The sequence below is a fragment of the Microcaecilia unicolor genome, chromosome 3, assembly GCF_901765095.1.
Source record: "Microcaecilia unicolor chromosome 3, aMicUni1.1, whole genome shotgun sequence".
Taxonomy (NCBI): Eukaryota; Metazoa; Chordata; class Amphibia; order Gymnophiona; family Siphonopidae; genus Microcaecilia; species Microcaecilia unicolor.
The window spans coordinates 307,980,825-308,001,828 of NC_044033.1; the positions used below are offsets into that span (position 1 = coordinate 307,980,825).

At 42.6% G+C, this 21,004-nt stretch overlaps 1 protein-coding gene across 3 annotated transcripts in view; it reads left to right on the forward strand.

The window, feature by feature from the left end:
* SLC11A2 (solute carrier family 11 member 2) overlaps positions 1 to 12,676 on the forward strand; it is a 319,640-nt gene extending 306,964 nt beyond the window's left edge. For all 3 annotated transcript variants that reach the window (XM_030198289.1, XM_030198288.1, XM_030198291.1), the window contains one exon: positions 11,780 to 12,676. In XM_030198289.1, coding sequence (XP_030054149.1) covers positions 11,780 to 11,863 — 84 coding nt within the window. In that variant the 3' untranslated portion in view covers positions 11,864 to 12,676. The remainder of the gene's footprint in view (positions 1 to 11,779) is intronic.
* Positions 12,677 to 21,004: the final 8,328 nt, after the last annotated feature.

A 21,004-nucleotide genomic window follows, 5' to 3' on the forward strand; every position in this document is an offset into this window, starting at 1 on the left:
ATACATTTTAGAACTCTGTCATAATCTACAAAATATCGGGCATAAAATCAATTGGAATTATGGCTTTTGAACTTTAGGATGAGTGATTTCTTTACAAGAAAATTGTAAATGTACTTTAGGAATTAAAAACAAATTCTAAACCAGGCCTTTGACTATGTGATTTTCTATTGCACTGACAGTGTTCCTTATAAATATAGGTCCAGGATAAGAATAAGAAAATGTTCAATTTTGTTTTGTTTTTTTTCATTTGTTAGGGACTATTTTGCCTGTGGGCAAGGCAGTGCACATAGATCTCTTTCTGCCCCCCCCCCCCCCCCCCCCCCCGAAACAAACCCGGGGAGTCAGGTCATTTCATGAATACTCATCCATTTGGGGAAGGTCTTCCAGGAAAGGTTTTTTTTTTTTTTCAGATGGCTGTTGTAGTTTCCTCAAAATCTATACATTGGCAGTGCATACTCGTGATTGTCATCTGAATAAAAATGGTTATGAGCTCAGATGAAATGTACAGAGATTTCTACATTTAGAAGGTTTTCCTCAGTAGTCTCCTTGAAAATATGATACATAAAATCAGACATGTGCTGTGATTGAGAACCTACTAGAAAGGTGAAAATGGACTTTTTGCACTAGTCTGCACACAGTTGACTGTCCTCACACTGCTGGCCCAGACAGGGATTGGAAAAATAATGATCTGCACAAGTGAGGGAAGAGGAAGGGTTTAAGCTGGCAGTACTTAAGGCAGATGCTGGCTGTGGTAGGTGTTCTGGGACAAGAATTAAGCTTTAACCCTTGAACACCTGTAATTATGGTCCATGAGAGATTTCCATAAGGAGGATTCAAATTTTATGGAAACTCTGGTTCACTGAACTAAAAACCCAGGTTTGTTTGCACTCCTTAGAAGCCAGGGCTTTTGTTTTGTTATTTCCTACCACCCTATAGTTTAAAAAAAAATGTGTGTACTCGAAATGATGTTCTGCTAAGCAACTATACAGAAATGAGCTCTTAGTCACATAAGTTATTCACAATCATTTACGGTAACTCCAAGTGCACCCATTTATGGGGAAAATCAGTCTGCTCTGTAACTGTCAGCTATAATTTTTGGATGCCCGAGAAACATCCTGAGCCTCACTCCCCTTTTCAAGGGACACAGGCTAAAACAAGTTATGGTTCTTACTAGAAAACTGAGTTTAGGAGAGCCACTGTAGGCTAGGGAACTAAAGAGCTCATTTTCATACGTGAGCCACTGTTACTAAAAGACTAGGGTTCTCTGCTAACTCTATTACAGCCCCTTAAGCCTGTTGATAATTCTGTACAAATTAAAATAGTACTGGAACATGAATGAGACAAATGAATCGCACAATGTTTAAATGTAGTTTGTGATTTATTTGATGACATGATACTTGGATTATTCAATAAAGCCAACTTTTAAGTGGTTTTGTGAGGTTATCTTGTGACACTTATTTTGTGGTACATGTAGTAATATCACAGAGTCCTACATGATGTACTGGAGCTTGAATATGCACTCTTCTTTAATGGATTTAATACTTTAGCTGTCATTATTTCAGAGCAACACTCAACCTGTCCAGGTTTCAAAATGTCAAATGACATCATATCATTCCCATATCTCATGCACATTTAATAGTTAAATAACCAATAGATTGGACACAATAGATCTCAGATCTTCTCTTAACCTATCTTCTCATTACCAAACAGTGTTCTTTACATTGTAATTCAGAGACAAATAGCAAAAGAAATCTACACTGTATCTGTAATTACCTTGTAATAGTCAAAGCCATCAAGTTTTAGACCCAGGCTCCATTCTCCCTCTTTGTTAAAACCTTGCAGACAGCAACTGAACTGTTGAGAGCAGCAAAAAGACATACAGCAGATTAACATAGTTAGGAAAATAGACTTGAGAAATCCTCTCTGTCATCCTATTTGCATGTTTAACTTGACACTGATTAGCTGTGAGCTTGTGTTAACAGAGATGTGCAATGTCACAGCTGTAGCTCTTCACTGAAAATGAAGCAGATACACTGCCCAAAGATTTGAATTTTTTTTTTTTTTTTTTTTTTAAAGGAACAACATGTTCCAACGCTAAGCAGATGTGCAAATAATATGGGTCAGTGCAATAAATATACCAAGTGCCAAATTCAAAAAAAATCCTTACTCATGGTCAGGGTTATCAGTTTTGAAAAGTAACTAGTTACTGTAACAAGTCTACATGCATACCGTAGTGCATTTAGCTGAAACTAGTTGATGTTTCCAGGAACCAACTTACCCTGTATTTTGATAGGGTACATGTTCCTGTAAAATATCTTTCTCCAAATTTCTTGTGGCTAAATATTTGCTGTGAGTGACATTTAAAAATAAACTAGCATCTATCCCAAATATTTAAAATGGCAGTCCTACAGAGGAAGGTGTTAAAGAGCTTGGTTGTAGATAACTGTGATTCTAGTTTGATGACATCACTCAGCCCATGTTAAGTAATTTTGGTGTTGCTGACTTGTCTGGAGTCACAAGTTTCATTTGAAAGCAGCAATATTTATCCATTGTCTACCTGTCCTGTGAAAGTTGTACTTCTAGCAGTGCAGATGTATAGAATGCAATTATCACAACTCATGCTGGTATGCAGGTAATAGAAGGCTCCTGCCTTAGAGAACTTACATTGTAATGTACTTCCAAAGGTGGGGATTTGTAGAAGGAACTGACTGTTACTGAGCACAATAGGGCGCTGCAAAGCCCTAACAGCAGGATAGAAGCGATGGAAAAAGCCACCCAGCCAATCGAAATGTTCAGTCACCATGACATGACTCCACCACTGCAATTATCTTCTTGAACTCTTTAAACATAGTCTCTTTTTTTTTTTTTTTGGGGGGGGGGGGGGGGGGGGAGGAGAGAAGGGGTAGGAAAAAGTTAATGGAAATAATACCTTACTAGCCACACTTGGTTCACTGGATGAAATAACCTTGGTCTGTCACATTAGAATAATAATGAGTTTTGCACCACTTTCATTTAATCCAGAAATGGTAGGACTACACGTTATCACCATTGTTGTGTAAAATCTAAACATGCCAGTGTGCCTATAGGGGCAAATTTCAAATACTCTGGGTTTTAAGGCCCAAAGAGGCAATGGACCAGCATATTGGAGAAACAGACTGGCTTTTTAATATTCTATTAAGGCCTCTAGGGTGTCATTTTGTAAATATTTTTCATCAGCTGATATGTAGAAAAGGCCTTTTACAAAATAATTGTTTATTTGTGCAGTGTGTGATGCCCATGGGGTGTAATTTGGGCAGAGCAGAGGCAGAGTTAAAATGTATGTACAGGAACACATATAGAGTACATGCACAATTTACACCAACTATGGTGCAGAATCTAGGAGCCTATTTTATAAAGACATCTCTTTGCTACTCAGACATAAGTATCCTACAAAATTACTACCTAAGGTCCTCTTAAGGAAACCTGCCTTATCACTCCACTCCTGAAAGAAATCCTAGTAGTGGACTCTTGCAGCCCGAGCAGCTCCTGGCCAGTAGAACTACACCTAACCTGGAATTCTCCGAGGACGAGCAGGCCTATAATTCTCACAGATGGGTAACACGGGTCTGCATTGCCGGTGCGGAGCTTATAACAAGCTTTAAAAATAGGTCCTTGAATGTGAGATGCGCTGCATTGTGCATGCACAAGTGCCCACCCACCCCGCTGTAAGAATGTGGGACTAGCAATTCTGTTTTTTTTTCTGCAGAGGATGTGTCTATCCACTTCTCACAGCTGGTTCGGTTGGTCTTTTTGTGTCTTATTTTTTTTTAAATACCTCTTCGGGGTTTACCTTATTTTATCCTTCCCCATATATTATTTTAGATTAGTTTTGCTTTTTTCTAAGTTTTATTTGTTTTTAACTTGTTCACTAGGCTGTGTTTAGACCTGCGTTCAGTAAATCTCAAAGTCCTTGCTCAGCCAGTCATAGATTTTTAAACCTAGCTGGTATTTTTACAGCCTGAGTCCTAAAATCTGGCCTTCCACCCTTCCGGTGGGCATCCAGTGAGGGCCTCTTGCTGTAGTATAATTATACAGTTCTGATCAGGTTTTTTCCCCCTTTTTTTTTTGGGTGCTCTTCCTTTTGTTTAGCACCATTGAGTCATTTGATTTGTCCATGGCTGTTTTTCCTTTCATGTCATAGAAGGTTCCCAATGGCTTTAAGCACTGCACTTGGTGCAACAGGATCCTCTGACAAGGACACCCATTCTTGGTGTCTGCCGTGTTCGGTGCCAGATCATACCCCTGCAAACTGTATTCTCTGTCTTTGTATGTATTCTGTGTCTTCGTATGAAGAAGAGAGGCTCAGAGAAAAGATTTTTTGAGCCAGGTCATTGTCATCAGGTGTTGCATCGGGTGTGTCAGTCCATATGGCTTCAAATCCCTTGCACACTGGGAGTGACCATGCATTAAATGGGTCTCCACCTGCCTTAATGCCAGCTACTATGCAAGGCACCGGGGAGCATTGATGCCAGGCATCGGAAAAAGCATCAGCATTGATCCCCCTTGATGCATGGTGCCAGCAACTCTGGGGCACTGAGGATTTCACCAGTCCCTGAGAAGCGTTCGCATCGGGAGCACCGCTCCCTCTCTATACAGTAGGTGCTGATACATGGGTCTGCACACACGACCCCACAAATTCATCAGCCTGCTTCTACACTGGCACCCCAGCCTTTCCTGATATCGGCCCTCAATGAGCGCTTCTAGGCCTTGCTCCCTGAGCTTTTGGCATGGTGCTTACAGAGTGCACCAGTGTCTTGAGTGCTTGCGCCAACCGTACCTCTTGCTACAGTTCCGCATGGCCATTGGCCTGCAGTGAGTTCTATGTGGAGGAAGCTTTTGCTGGAGTCAAGACTAGAGCTGACACCTCGACGCCCCTGTCATAGTACCTCTACATCAAGACGGGCTTGGTCTTAGCCTTCCCACAAGGCTGACACCAATGAGGAGCGCTCATGGGACTCAGAAGAGGATCCACGGTACTTCTACTACTACTACTACTTGACATTTCTAAAGCGCTACTAGGGTTACGCAACGCTGTACAATTTAACATAGAAGGACAGTCCCTGCTCAAAGGAGCTTACAATCTAAAGGACCAAATGTACAGTCAGTCAAATAGGGGCAGTCTAGATTTCCTGAAAGGTATAGAGGTTAGGTGCCGAAAGCAACATTGAAGAGGTGGGCTTTGAGCAAGGATTTGAAGATGGGTAGGGAGGGGGCTTGGCGTAAGGGCTCAGGCAGTTTATTCCAAGCATAGGGTGAGGCGAGGCAGAATGAGCGGAGCCTGGAGTTGGCGGTGGTGGAGAAGGGTACTGAGAGGAGGGATTTGTCCTGTGAGCGGAGGTTACGGGCGGGAACGTAAGGGGAAATGAGGGTAGAGAGGTAATGAGGGGCTGCAGACTGAGTGCATTTGTAGGTAAGAAGGAGAAGCTTGAACTGTATGCGGTATCTGATTGGAAGCCAGTGAAGTGACCTGAGAAGAGGGGTGATATAAGTATATCGGTTCAGGCGGAATATAAGACGTGCAGCAGAGTTCTGAACAAATTGAAGGGGGGATAGATGGCTAAGTGGGAGGCCAGTAAGGAGTAGGTTGCAGTAGTCAAGGCGAGAGGTAATGAGAGCGTGGACGAGAGTACGGGTGGTGTGCTCAGAGAGGAAAGGGCGAATTTTGCTGATGTTAAAGATGTTACTTCTCATTGGAGGGAGTCCTATGACATCCTATCTGATCCCTCCCCTCCACAGGAAAATAGGAAGTCTCCACCTGAGAGCCTTTCCTTCTCTTTTGTAAAGGAGATGGTGGCTTCCATCCCGATTCCTTTGGAAGTGGAGGACGAGCCCAGGGCTAAGGTGTTTGAGGTCCTGGACTACAACTCTCCTAGAAAGGCTGTAATGGTCCTGCTTCAGGAGATCTTATGGGACGTTCAAGTGAAGTACCCCTCTGTTGGTCCCAGTCCTCCCCAAGAAGATTGACACCATGTACTGGATTCATTCTTCTCCTGGGTTTGATAGGCCCCAGTTGCCACCTCATTCCTTGGTGGTGGAATCCACGTTCAAAAGGGCCAGGAGTTCTATGGACTGTGCTTCAGCACCCCCTGCCAGAGAAACTAGAACTCTAGATTCTTTTGGCAGAAGATGTATCATGCCTCCATGCTTATCTCCTATATCCAATTGTACCAGCTCTACATGAGCCTGTACTTGCGGTCTTTCGTGTGCAGTATGTGTGATTTAGCAGACTCTTTGTCACTGGAGGAGGCTGACTCTGTTTGCCAGCTGGTCAAGCAGCAGAAAGCATGTCATAAGTTCTTAGCCAGAGATACCTATGACACTTTTGATGTGGCCTCTAGGATCTCTGCCTGGAGTATAACAATGCACAGACTCTTATGGCTGCATATCTCTGACTTGGACCTGGTGATCCAGCAGAGATTGGCAGTGCCAAGTGGTGGTGGTGGTGGTGGTGGTGGGGGGGGGGGGGGATAATCTTTTTGGAGAGAAGGTGGTGGAGGTCTCTGACCTCATCAAGAAGCACACTGATACTAACAATTCTCCTGCCGGCTGTCTTTCCACCTGCCTCCTCCTCTAGGAGGTTTTTTTGGCAAGTTGAGAAGTACACCCCTTCTTGCAAGCCTCACTGCTCTCATTGTCATCAACAGTGTGCGCCTAAGGCCCAGACGGCTCCTAGGAGCAAGCTTTTGATTGGCTCCAGCAGAGCATAGCTGCTGCAAAAGTGATGGGGCGAGGCTGAAGTTTTATCAAGAAAGGTGGTTCCTTGTAACCCCTGACCGGTAGGTTCTTCAAATAGTCCATCTCGGTTACACCATCCATTGGCTTCAGAGACCACCAGATTGCCCACCAAGAAAACATCAGCTCTCAGCACAAACAGTACTTGCAGAGGAACTCTTTGCCCTTCTCATGGCCTGTGCGGTTGAACCCGTTCCACCAGGGGAAGAAGGGAAGGGATTCTATTCCAGGTACTTCCTTGTGCAAAAGAAAATGGGGGATGTGGGGGGGGGGGGGGATGTGTCCCATCCTAGACCTAAACAAATTCCAGGTCAAAGAGCAGTTCAGAATAATTTCCCTGGCCAATGTCCTTCACATGCTTTGGGAAAATGATTGGCTATGCTCTTGGGACTTAAAGATGCTTATACTCCTATCCTGATACTTTCAGCTCACAGGAACTATCTTCAATTTGAGCTGGAGCCATGTCACTTCTAGTATCGCATGTTGCCTTTTGGCCTCACATTGGCTTCCAGGGTTTTCACCAAATGTCTTGCAGTAGTCACAGTGTCAAAATGCAGCTTGGGCTTTTCTTACTGTAGTGCAGGCAGATGCTCTTGTCACCCTTACCACTTGTGTCCAAGCAGCTCGGCAGGTGTTGAGGTTGTTGGGCCACTTGGCCTCTACTGTTCATGTGACAAACATGGCACAGCTTCACATGAGAACTGCCCAATGGACCCTAGCTTCCTAGTGGTGTTAGGCCGTGAGGAACCTAGAGGAAGTCATCCAAGTTCCACCAGAGCTAGTTTAGTCCCTACTGTGGACAATTCGATCCAATTTGACTCTGGGACTCCCATTCCAAATTCCATAGCCCATGAAAGTGCTGACAATGGATGCATCCTGCCTAGGGTGGGAAGCTCATTTAGACAGGCTTCACACTCAAGGTGCTTGTTCAGCCCAGGAAACAGATCTCCAAATCAATATTCTGGAGCTTCGGGCGATCTGGAGTGTTCTAAAGGCTTTCAGGGAACACCTAAACAACCAAATTGTACTCATTCAAATAATCAGGTTGCAATGTACTACACAAGCAAGGGGACACCAGATCATGCCCTCTGTCAGGAGGCTCTCCAGATGTGGCGTTCAGTACACCAGCACAGGATGCTCCTCAAGGCCACTTAACTGGCAGGAAAATTCAACAGCCTGGCTGACAGATGAGCAGGGTCATGCAACCATATGAGTGGTCCCTCAGCATGGGCGTTGCCCGTGAGATCTTCTGAGCGTGGTACACCCCCTCGCTGGATCTCTTTGCCACTCAGTCCAATCACAAAGTCCCTCAGTTCTCTTCCAGGCTCCTTGCCCACAACAGATGCTAGTAGGATGCCTTCCTCCTACAGTGGGGGACAGGACTTCTGTATGCATGTCCTCCGATTCCTCTTGTTGGGAAGACTTTGCTGAAACCCGAGCAAGACTATGGGGCCATGAACTTGATTGCTCCCTACTGGCCCCAGCGGATCTGGTTCCCTCTTCTTTTGGCGTTATTCGAAGAAGAACCATGGAGATTGGAGTGTGTTCTGACCCTCATCACCCAGAACAAGGGATCTCTTCTGCAACCCAACCTTTGGTCTCTGGCCCTCACCGCCTGGATGTTGAGAGCTTAGAATTTGCTTCCTTGCATCTTCCTGAGGGTGTGTCCAGGATCTTGCTGGCTTCCAGAAAACATTCCAATAAGAGGTGTTACTCTTGTAAATGGAGGAGGTTTGCTGTCTGGTGTGAGGGCAAGGCCCTAGATCCTATTTCCTGCTTCACAGACCCTGCTTGAATACCTTCTGCACCTGTCTTGAGTCTGGTGGTCTGAAGACCAACTCCATAAGGGTTCACATCAGTGCAATTAGTGCTTATCATCAACGTGTAGAGGGTATGCCCATCTCTGGACATCTGTAGTTGTTTGCTTCATGAAAGGTTTGCTGTTGACAAAGCTCCCCTATCAAACTGCGACGTGTGTCATGGGACCTCAATGTCATTTTCACCCAGCTGATGAAAGCGCCTTTTGAGCCACTTGATTTCTGTCATCTGATGTACTTGACCTGGAAGGTCATATTTTTGGTGGCTGTTACTTCAGCTTGCAGAGTCAGTGAGCAGGCCTTAGTGGCGGATGTACCTTATATGAAGTTTTATCATAACAGAGTAGTCCTCCGCATGCACCCTAAGTTCCTACCTAAGGTCTCAGAGTTCCATCTGAACCAGTCGATTGCCATCTTGGCGAAAGTGCACTACACACCTTGAACTGTAAGTGAGCATTGGCCTTTTACTTGGAGCAGACTAGGCCCTACAGACAGTCCACCCAACTTTTTGTTTCTCTTTGTCCCAATAAGATGGGGCTTGCCATTGGAAAACACACCATTTTCAATTGGCTGGCAGATTGCATTATTTCACTTATGCCCAGGCTGGACTGATCCTTGAGGGTCCTATTAGGGTTCACAATGTCAGAGTCATGGCTGCATCGGTAGCCCACTTGAAGTCAGTCTCCGTTGAACAAATTTACAAGGCTGCGATGTGGTCTTCAGTCCACGCATTCACATCTCATCACTGTCTTGAGCAGGATAGCTGACATGAGTCGGTTCGGGCAGACAGTGCTGCAGAATTTGTTTGGGGTTTAGAGTCCTAGGCCCATTTTCTTCTGTTCCAGGCTGTACTCTCACCCACTTGTATTTAGTTTCAGGTTAATTACTTTTTTGCCACTGTTTTTTTTCTTTTGGTGAGCCTGTTAGCTAAGGATTCCTATCTGTGAGAATTATAGGCCTGCTTTTCCTCGGAGAAAGCAAAAGTATTTCCTGTAGAAGGCATTCTCAGAGAACAGCAGGCCCTCTGTTCTCACATACCATCCCACCTCCCCTTCGCGTTGTCTCTTTTTATATTATGCTTTATATTGTACTGCTGGTCCTGCACTCTTGCAGACAGGAAAGCACTCACACGTGTGATGGAGTGCATCTTGCGCTCCAGGACCTATTTTTTAAGCTTGTTACAAGCTCTGGACCGGCAACGAGAACCCACGATACCCATCTATGAGAATTTAAGGGCTGCTGTCAGCGTATACCTGCTACAGTTAAGTACCTTCGCTTTGTTTTTATTTCAGGAAGTAGGAAACAAGTGGACTTCTAATTGATTGTTCTGCCAACTTGGTGTCCTAGGTACTCATCCTGGTATTAGTTTGAAACCTGAGATGATACCTATAGTTTCCCCTACAAGAATGATTTTGAGTGGGATTTAACTCACATCTTTCAAACCTGTGCTAGTATTTTGATTATACCCTTGATATTTTCCTAATACACATATTAAACCTGGGGAAGTATTCAATGGTAACTCACATAGCCCAGGGGACTGATTGATTTACTACCTTTCTGAAGAAATTCACCTATGGCAGTGTACATCCCAACATGAATCTTACAATTTTGATAACGGCATAACAATAGTAAAATGCCCAACTATAAGCATAAATACAATCAATGAGATAAACTTGGAGACAGGCAAATTGAATCCTAATAGTAGGAATAATATGATACAGTGTTTGAAATATGAACATTTTTAACAGTACAGTAGAATAGTCCTATAACAGAAATATGATAAGAGTACAAATGATACCATACAAGGCAGCATGAAAGAAAGTGTAGAAAGGATGTCAGCCCATTTCAAATGAAACAACAGGCATGCATCAGGACATTTTAACTAACATACGTATAATGCTAGTACTATTTGTACAGTACAATGATCTTAATAGATAGTACAAAGTCATTGGGATAAATGGGTGGCTCAACTGAAAGGAAATTATATATTTAATTGACAAAGATATGAGGAACTGGTCTAAGTTGCAGGGTGTGCAGTAAACTAATTCAAATGGAGAATGAGTGGATGGTCGGTCTCTTGGGAGAAGAGCCAGGCTTTCACCTGCTTCCTGAAGTAGAGGGCAGTCTTGAATTACACATAGGGCCTCTGGGAGTAAGTTTGAGTGTGGAGACTAATCCTGAGAAGGCTCACTGGCAGGAGGGTACAGATAAGTGATTTAGTGGTTCAATCTTATACAGGTCTTTCTACTGTGGGTTGGCTGGTATGGTACGTAGCATGGATTACTCTACTTTTTCACTGTGCTTTATGTACTGTAGGTGCAGATTTTTAAATTTAAAAAAAACATTACTACCTTTAAGGTTCTATGTACTATGGGTTATATCCATGTTTCTCTTATTGTTATTCAGTATACTCTTACACCATCTTGGGTGCCATTTTTCCAAAAAGACAGGTAATAAATCTAAACAAACAGTGGAATTTAATTTCTGTGTGGTCATGTTACCAGCTTAACATGGGAAAGCTACAACACTGACCTGAAGAGCTGCACACACAATCTTAGTTTTCCAGTAGTTACCATGAAGGTTTGGAGAGCCATAAATAAATAACTCTCAAACCATGACTTCTGTATATGTATTTCCAAATGCATTTTGTTAGCATGAACAAAAAAGGCTCTAAATTCCTTGTGAGAGTTTTGCTTTGCACTCTGAGGCAATCCCTTTCTTTTCCAAGCTTTCGCTGCCTGTGTTTTGGGAAGTGGAAGGTGTAAGTAACCAAATATTGTTCTTTTGTTTAAAGAAGGAGTGCACCACTGAGCAGAGGGCTTCAGGGATACCCTGAGACTTGGCATGCTGGTGATACTCAGCCTGAGCCATTTGTTCTCTTGTGCTGCAGAGAATTGCATGTATGCATAATTTTCTCCACTCCTCTTAACGTTGGCCAACTTGATCCCCCTATATATTATATACACAGATATCTACCTATCTGTCTATGTATGTATGTATGTCTGTCCTGAGACATCTTTCTTCTAAAGAACAATCTACATGCAGAATTCATCTTTAAGTTCCTGGTGAAACTTTTTGTGAGCATGTTACAGCTAACCTTTCAATGGGTCTCTCTCTGGGACTGACTTCTATTATGTTACAATATTCCTAATCATCTCCTCTTTGCCTTTTGTTTCTCCCATTTTCTTTAGTATCATCTGGGGTTAAATAGTCATACTGACCTCTTCCTTCTAAACAACCTTGATGCTGATGACAGCACCATGAACACCTGCTGACACCATGAAAATCCCTAGCCTGGAGCCCTGTCTTGCTGCAGAAAATGTACCTGTCACCCACAGTATGTTTTATTCAAAATGTGTTTGGCAGGGAAGTTTGTTTACAAAGTTTTGAAGAGCAGAATTGGAAGCTATTCCTTGTGGAAGGGAAAGATGGTGTATTTAAATGTTTTCTCTGGGCAAAAGCTACTGTGCAAAGCACTAGGTTCAGGTTTGTTCTATGAATTCCCCATTTCTTCGTTCCTCAGTTTACTACTTAAAATCACAGTATTTTGGAAAATGCCACATCCTGGTCTCTTTATTTCAATTGTCATTCTCCAGTAACTGAAATGGTGAGCAGCCACGTGCACTGAGAACGACCCCTCCATCAAACATTTCCTTCCCAAAGTAATATTTTTACACAGTGCCACAAGAGGAAGTGAATTAACCTTTTCTAATGCACTTGCCTTAGACATCAAAGATGGAGAGGTAGTCTGAGTACTAGGAAAAAGTTATGACTAGTGAATGACATAAAGTATTAAATATGTTGTAAATAAAAAGAACCTGTGTAATGCTATCACCATATCCAAAACAGAGCAAATAAAAGCTGAGTGCACGTTAATGGAAATAGGGAATTGTACTTAATAGAAAGCTGTGTGTTAATGTTATATTCCTGAGCATACACAAATTGAATCACCTGAAAAGGCTGAAACAACAGACACTGTTGGCCTTTGTTTTTTCAGTGCAGAAGGTGACAAGTGAAAATAATAGGAAACAGCATAAGGAATGTCAAGTCAAATGCAATAGGGTAGACACTCCTGATGCTGTGGATAACATGAGAACAGACCTAGTGAAGCTTGAAGAATGGTCTGGAATTTGACATCTAAGATTTAATGCTAAAAAAAGCAGGCTCATTCATTTTGGCTGCAAAAAACAGACTAGATTAGGGGATGAAGAACTTTGGGCATGAAAGAGAAGCAGGACTTGGGTGTGATCATATGTGATGATCTTAAGCTGGCCAAACAGGTAAAAAAAGGTGACGGCAGAAGCAAGAAGGATGCTTGGGTGCATAGGAAAAGGAATGGCCAGTAGGAAAAAGGAGGTAACAATTTCCCTGTAGAAGACTGGCTAGACCTCATTTAGAATATCTTGTACAATTCTGGATACTACACCTTTAAAAAGATAAACAGGATAGAGTTGGTCAAGAAGGTGGCTACTAAAATGGTCAGTGGTCTTCGTCATAAAGCATATAGGGACAGACTTAAAGATCTCAATATGTACATTTTGGAATAAAGGAGGGGGGGAATGATAGAGATGTATAAATCCACAGGAGGTGAGTCTCTTTCAATTGAAAGGAAGCTCTGGAATGAGGGACATAGGAAGAAGGTGAAAGAGGACAGACTCAAGTAACCTAAGGAAATACTTCTTCGTAGAAAGGGTAGTGAATTTATGGAACTGCCACCCGGTGGAGGTGGTGAAGACAAACACTGAATTCAAGAAAGCTTGGGACAAGTACACAAGATCTGTAAGGGAGTGAAAGGGAAAGTAGATGGCATGGATTGACAAATGGGATAGGCCATATGGCCTTTATCTGCTTTCATTTTTCTCTGTTTCTAAGCACTGATAAGGAAAGCAAAAAGAGACTTTGAAAAGAAGCTTGCCTCAGAGACAAAAACATAGAAAAAAACCCTCTTAGGTATATCCACAGCAAGAAGGTAATAAGAGAATCAATAGGCACACTAGAGCAGTGCTTTTCAACTCACACCTAGTCCCATCAGGTTTTCAGGATATCCACAATGAATATGCATAGGATTGATCTGCATGCACTGCCTCCTTGGTATGTAAATCTATCTCATGCATATTCACCCCGCTGACTTCCTCGCTTCTGAGGCAGCACAAGGAGGAAAGGGGGCTGCTTTGGCAGTGGATTTCTTTGACTGGCGGAGCTTTGAAATTAAAATAAATAGCTTTAAAAGGTATGTGATTACATGGTTACACGTATCTAATACCTTTCCTACATATTTTTTATTTTCAAAAGAAAACCCAAACGTAATAGCACATTCATAGAGAAGTCTTGTGCCTCACTGAGTTTCTCTAACAAACTGCCCACACCATGGGAATGAGCAGCAGGGAACAGATCTCCCCATTTGGACCTGCCAGGTATTTTCTAGTGACCTGAATTAGCCACTGAGGGAGGCAGGATGGTGGGCTCGATATACTGTTGATTTGACACAGCACAGCAAACCTTAAGTTTCTATGCATGCCCAAACCTGACCCAACCCAACCATGATTGTCCTCCATAAGCAATTTCTGAGTTAGCTCAATCTCTTCCTTCCTCCCTAGATGATCAATTGGTATCAGTCCTAAAATATAAACTTTGGGATCCTCTGGAAGATCCTTACCAAGCATCTTGTTGTCAACCCCCTTCCAGAAATCTCTCAGTACATATCTGATATGACATCCCTCCATTAAGAGTGAATGGCCTTTAACCTCACTCGCATATGTTCTATTGGGTATCGTAGAGCACTTCTCACTACTAGTGGCCAAAAGTGAGCATTTTTCCAATGTCATATATGGTTGTGGTTTGCTCCAGCTCCCAAGCCCTGTTTCTCCATGAACTCCTCTTCATTGTTCCATGCCTGAAATATTCTTCCGGAACAGTACAGAGAGGGTTCAAAGAACAAAAAGTCCAAAATACAGCAAAAAAAAGCACCAAGAGCCTTCAGAAACAGGACACTTCCTTTATTTTTCAAAATCAGTATTCCAGTATAGACCCGACATGGGCTGTGTTTCAGCGCACAGCGCCTACGTCAGGGGTCACATATGATCTATTATAAAATAGACTAAGGAACGAAGGGACTCCCTGCTACTATGTGGAGTAACTGTTCATTGAGCATATCGAATCCTTTTTATCCCATAAAGAAGTTTGGTCACAATATTCATTTTATAATAGATTGTATGTGACCCCTAACGCAGGCGCTGTGCGCTGAAACACAACCCATGTCGGGTCTATACCGGCATACTGATTTTGAAAAATAAAGGAACTGTGTCCCGTTTCTGAAGGCTCTTGGTGCTTTTTTGCTGTATTTTGAAGTATTCTTCCCACACAATCATGGGAAGGCAAAGTCTTAGACAGTGATTTTAAATGAGTACAAATTCCCTGTTCTCAATAGTGTGTGCACTTCTCTTCTACTGTTTATTTCTATATTGGATATAGTGATGCATCCCACAAATGACTGTACACCATAGATGCCTTTAACACTTTAGGGTGTGTCCTGCCATTGGTGCCTCAGTATTTGAAGTACATAAGACAGTGTGCCCTGTGGGTTTGTATTGATGTCATTTTATTACAGCTGTAAAGCTATTTGAAATATTTACATGCATGTAAAAGATGGAAGAGCAAACTAGTTTTGCTTGCCTTTGCAATTTCATTTGTCATTAAGTGTGGTGATAGAGCTTCTGGGTTTGACTGCAGTTGTCGTATCCTTCGATGTGGAAGTAGTCATGCTTGCCTCTTCCAGCTTAGGTATATTGAAACAGGCTGGTAGAGAAGCATGGATAGAAGAAGACTGCTCTTGAATAATTAGTGGAAATGTCTGCGTATTGAGGTGTGGTCTATTGTTTTTCACAATATCAGAACTAGGACTTGGAAGAAATCCATAGGCTTCTAACCATGAGCTTGGGAAATCCTTGTATTTTTTCATAAGCATATTGTAGATGGGCACAGCATGCCTACACAACACAACATCCTTATGTCTCATGAAAGAGATTTCAAGATCGGCCATGTATAATGAAAATGTGATGAATAAAGACATAGTCTTATCTAGCTCCAGAAGGATTAAAATTTTTATGAGTGAGGTAGCAAATCAAAGCACGGGAACTGGAGATACCACACGTTAAGTATTCCTCTCTTTCTGCCCATGGAGGGTAAGGCCATCACATACCCACTATCGGGCCTGGGAGTTTTCTTTTGGCAGAATACTGCAAAGCTTTGCCATTGCTTTTTGCAGGCCACAACATCTGGGCTTCCTGGGCAGTTTCCCCATTAAGGTATGAGCTGGGTCTGACTCTACTTACCTTCTGAGATTGGAGAAATTCAGTCCCACCCAAGCCTGAGGAGGACATTGTGTGAGGGAAAGAAAGTTCCTTTAGAAAAGCCATTTGACTTTTCTGCATCGCACTGGAGGCAGCATTCACAACATCTGGAGGATTTAGGGCCTGTGACTGGAAGGTTCTAAAGGAGTGTTGGAGCATGATCCCCTAGGCTATCACTGCAATGATGGGGGAGTTGGGATTATAAGAGTAGAGATAAAAGGTTATAAATGAAAGTTCTTAGCAGCAGACCCTAGTTCTGACTGAGATGGAAATCCAAAGGAGCTGAGGTTTTTGGTTTTTAGGCAGCATTATTTTTTGACACCGACCATCACTGGCACTGAATACTGGGGGCTAAATTAGATGGGGATAGCAGTTGGATCTTAGGCTGGTCCCATCCAATAGTCAGCCAGGACCTGCATCACTATTTGTGTCCTTAAACGCCCTCCTGGCCTCTGATATTGTGACTGTAATCAAGCTTGATTAACTGGAGAGCATGTTTAATAGGGTGTTCATTTTGAGTTTTTCATCTTCAAGAAAAAGGTTGAATTTCAGAATGTGTTGCAGAACCCCCAGTTTCTTCACAATGAGGAAGTATCTGAAACAGCACCTTGTTTCTCTGTTGAGGAGGTACAGTTTCTATTGCACTGGGTTGGAGAAGTAATTTGATCTCATCTTGGAAAAGGTAGAGGTGAGTGTCCTTGTCGAAGGAATAGAGAAACCTAATGTGATATCATAAACTGATTATTCTGATCATTCACTCAATCTATTTTCCTCCATTCCTTGAAGAAGAGGCATGTACTTTCACACTGGACCCATAGGGCCTCTGAATCCTCTCTCTGAATACTTTCCTCTTCACTGTTTTTTCCTTCCCTTAGTCTGTTATCTGCTTTGATGGGGAGCAAGCCTTTGTAGAGAAGCAGTTCACGTTATTAATTTTGTGATACTTGATTGCATCTCCATCCAAATCACCTACATTCCCAAGGAGCAAAATCTCTTGATGGACAAACTCAGCAGAATCCTTCAACATCGGGGATGGTTATTAGACCCTCAAATACTAAAATCTATCGTCTAGCTCTGGGGAACTCCTCAACAGACATGTTCAATAGCAGTGAAAATGCCAACTTCCCTTTCAACTGCTTGAGACAGATGACAATCACCTTGCACAAAATGCACAGAACAGATTTGATTCCTTCAGTATGTTATCCTCCCATGCCTCTCATTCCCAATACTTAAAAAAAAAAATTGCAAAGCAGACTGGGTGCAATCATATTGCTACAGGAGCCTTGACAAAGTTGGTTTTCCATCCTTAAGCGTCTCATGCATCCCAGCCTCCAGTCTTTGGAACTGATAACCTGGAGACTGAACAGCAATGCTTCTTTGAATTTATCACTCCCAGTTAAGACATTCTCATGGAAACTTTTCTTGATGGGATGGGAAAGTCCTATACCTTCACGTGGTCAAGATTTTCTATCTGGCGTTTCAGGCAAAGCCAGAGCCCCCTTTTGCTGGCTGCTTAAATGTCATAACTATACCATCTCTATCAGTGAGTGTTTCAAATGTTCTCTAACAGCGCCTGATCTGCCTACCATACTCTAACAGACCAGGATCCAGCTTCTCAGTATCCACTTGGCAGCATTTTAAACCTCCAATTCCACTGATCTGCCCCCATACCCCTTCTCACCAACAGGGCTGCTGGGGCAAGACTAGACCAACATGTAAGTGTGTGCACCCACCCCACCTTTGTCTCACTGCTTTGCTGCTCCCTCATTCTGTCTTCTCCTGCTCCAGTGCCGGAAGTCGGGACCCACATGATTGCATTAACGCGATATCATGTTAATGTAATCATCTGGGTCCTGGGCGGCATGCAGGAGAGGACAGACCCGAAAGCAAGCAGGAAGAAGCTTGCTGGCACCAGGCCTGGTGAATTCCCCCCCCCCCCCCCCTGCTCCCTAGCCCATGAGTATCAGAGCCCCCCACCTCAAGGTCCTGGCTCTGTCTCCTTGGTGGTCCTAGTAGGGTCATTATACGCAGGAGCAGACCCCCCTTACATATTTGCTGGTTAGATTTGATGATGTGAATTCAAATACTGCCATGAATCATAGCTCAGAAGCAACTTTGCCTTTAGACTTAGTGTTGTAATCTTTTACTTGTTTAACTTCAGGACCTCCTAGAGCTAAGGAGAATCTCTTACATGCACTGAATTTCTATTTAGAAAGTTTTGGTACTGCAATTTATGAAATGAACTGGTTTTTATTTGGATTTGTCATTGCTGTTAAAAAGAGCTACCACCTTGCAATAAATATCTGGAAAATACAAACTATGGTCTTCTCTTTAATTAGGTTATATAAATGTCTGTTTCAATGGAACAGTACTCACTCAGAGAGCAATTACAGGGTCTGTAGAAGGGAACAAGCTACACAGCTGGGCAATTAAAGTGAAAGAGAGTTTGCAGGTTTCAATATTTCCTGTAACATTTTAATAAGTATTCCAGCTAACATGGGGAGAGCCATTCTGTTAGCAAGCAATGTCATCAATTCTACATTTCTATCTTACTTCACTGGACATAGATACTATTTTATTAATGAGTGCAGCTGTGATATTTACATTCACAAGAACAAAGATTGAAATGCTAATTTTTGGACACCACCCAAGTGACACATAACACGCCACCAGTCACATTACTGCTACACAAAATGGCTGTCCCCATAGCTGGGTTTGAAAATGTGGCTAATCGTTTTAATCAGAGCCTATATTTATATGCTTAGCTTCTGCAAACCACATGGTTACAGGTGAAATTGGCAGCAACTTCAGATGCCAAATATTCAGCCACTTAAATAATTTACATACCTAATCACCATAATTTGGCCTAGGGAATTAAATGTTTCAAGGCTTTGTAAAACTAAAAAAATAAATGCATGTAGACTTTTCTCATTCAGTAGCAGCAGAATACGTTGGGTTATAGGAACTAGAGAGCTGCACGGGAACCCGTGGGATTCCTGCAGGGACGGAGGCAGTTCTGTGGTCTTCTCGTAGAAGTGTAAGCTGCACCTGCACTGGCCTCTCATCTACCGAATACCAATTTATTTGAGTGCTGTCTTCTCCTCCTCTTCTTCTTCCTTGCTTTAACAGCACAAATATGGAAAGTCTTCCATTAAGGAGGTGGTAGTCACAAATGATGATAGAATTCAAAAAGGCGTGGGATGAACACAGAGGATCTCTAATTAGAAAATGGAAGTTATATAAAACCTAACCTTAAATGGCTGCATGTGTGTGGATGTGTCAACTGACGCTTAGATGGCGACTCTGGCTGTGATGAACTAGGGCTGATACCTGTCAGACTTGTATGGTCTTTGTCTCATACATGGCAATCTGGTTTAGGATGGGCTGGAAAGGGCTTAGACAGCAACTTCAGTGGCTGGAACATGAGGACAGTGCTGGACAGACTTTTACGGTCTGTGTCCCACAAATGAGAAGACAAATAGACTGGAGTAGGCTTCAAGCGCAACTCCAGTAGTTGGAACATAAGGATGGGGCCAGATAGACTTCTGTGGTCTTTGTTCCAGAAACACGATAGAAAGACCATAATCAAGTATATATCACACTCGTTGATTTAATGATGAATTGATCATAAAGTGTGACTACTGGCAGAGTGGCTGGACCGTTCAGGTCTATTTGCTGTCACTTACTATGTTACTATTAATCCTCTTTGCTACCAGGCTAGTGCACAGACCTCAGCTCTGACACAGGCATGAGAATCAGATGTCACCTGACCTACTGGCGCGTGTATGTGGCGACCTCTCAGCACACAGTGCAAATGAATCAGAGACAAGTCTTACATGTGCGCACCAGAGTGTTCCAACTTCCGTTCCTTCCTTGCCTACAGTGCTGTGGCTCAAATCCAGAGAGAGACTGAGGGAGCTGACTGGAATTTTCTTTTATGTACCATTAAATTCTTACAGGGATGGGTTAAATTCTTGCGGGGACGGGTAAGATTTCTGTCCAACTCTCTAATAGGAACCCTTACCTTGGATACAGGCCAAGTATACTATACTGCACTTCTCTGTTTTCACAGGAGGAATATTTAGCCTGGATCTACTTTACTACTAAGTTGTTAGCTCTGAAATTTCTTTCCATTGCTTCCTTCTCATTTTCATCTCCTGCACAGCCATATCTGGAACAGTCTCAAGTACCTAACACGCATTTTCAAATCTGATTGGCTTATACAGTATTTCATACCATCTGCAATGCTTTCACACAACTGCCTGGAAACATCATCCCACACCTGAAATCCTGTAAAATTGTGATCTAGTCTTGAAAAGCGTAGTAGACATGATCACAGAAGGAATGGAACCAATAAGGCTGTAAGTTTGATGAGTAATTGATACTTATTTAATGATCATCAAAAATTCTACAGTACAGTATACAAACCAATTCAGACTACACATTAGATGCAACAGTTATCTCTGCCTTAAAAAACAACATTCAATGAAGGAAAAACCAGTACAGTTATAAAGAGTATCACAAAGTGCATTTGTCTCAAAAGGTGGGGACTAGAGATTTCTAAAAACTTTCCTCTTATCTCCATTTCTCATTCTCAATTCTCACTATCCAGAGCCACATCTCTGAGCCATCCAGCCCAGGAGGTGACAGATTCTGTAGGTCTGCAGTGTTAAGTGGACTAGTCTTGAGCATCCCATTTAATATGATTGCTGGCGGTAATGATATAAAGCTTTTTCTAGTAAAAAAAAAAAGTCCATACACACAAAGCATGTGTCTACAAGATCTGCACACATACACTGCGGGGGGTAGTTACGGCATATGTGTACGCACATGCCAATTAACATTTTTTTCAGAGCATGTGTGCATCTGTGGGTGACTGGGGCTGGTTCTAGAAGACTATTTTATTAAACATACATAAGCACTTATGTTGTCTTTATAAAATAGGCTTCAAATTTTAGACGTTTCACAGAAACGTCCTGTTGCATGCTTAAATGGTAAGCCCCTTGTGGCAGAGAAACTATAACCAGAGCAATTTTCTTAGAAAGCAGCTAGGTTTTTTTTTTTTTG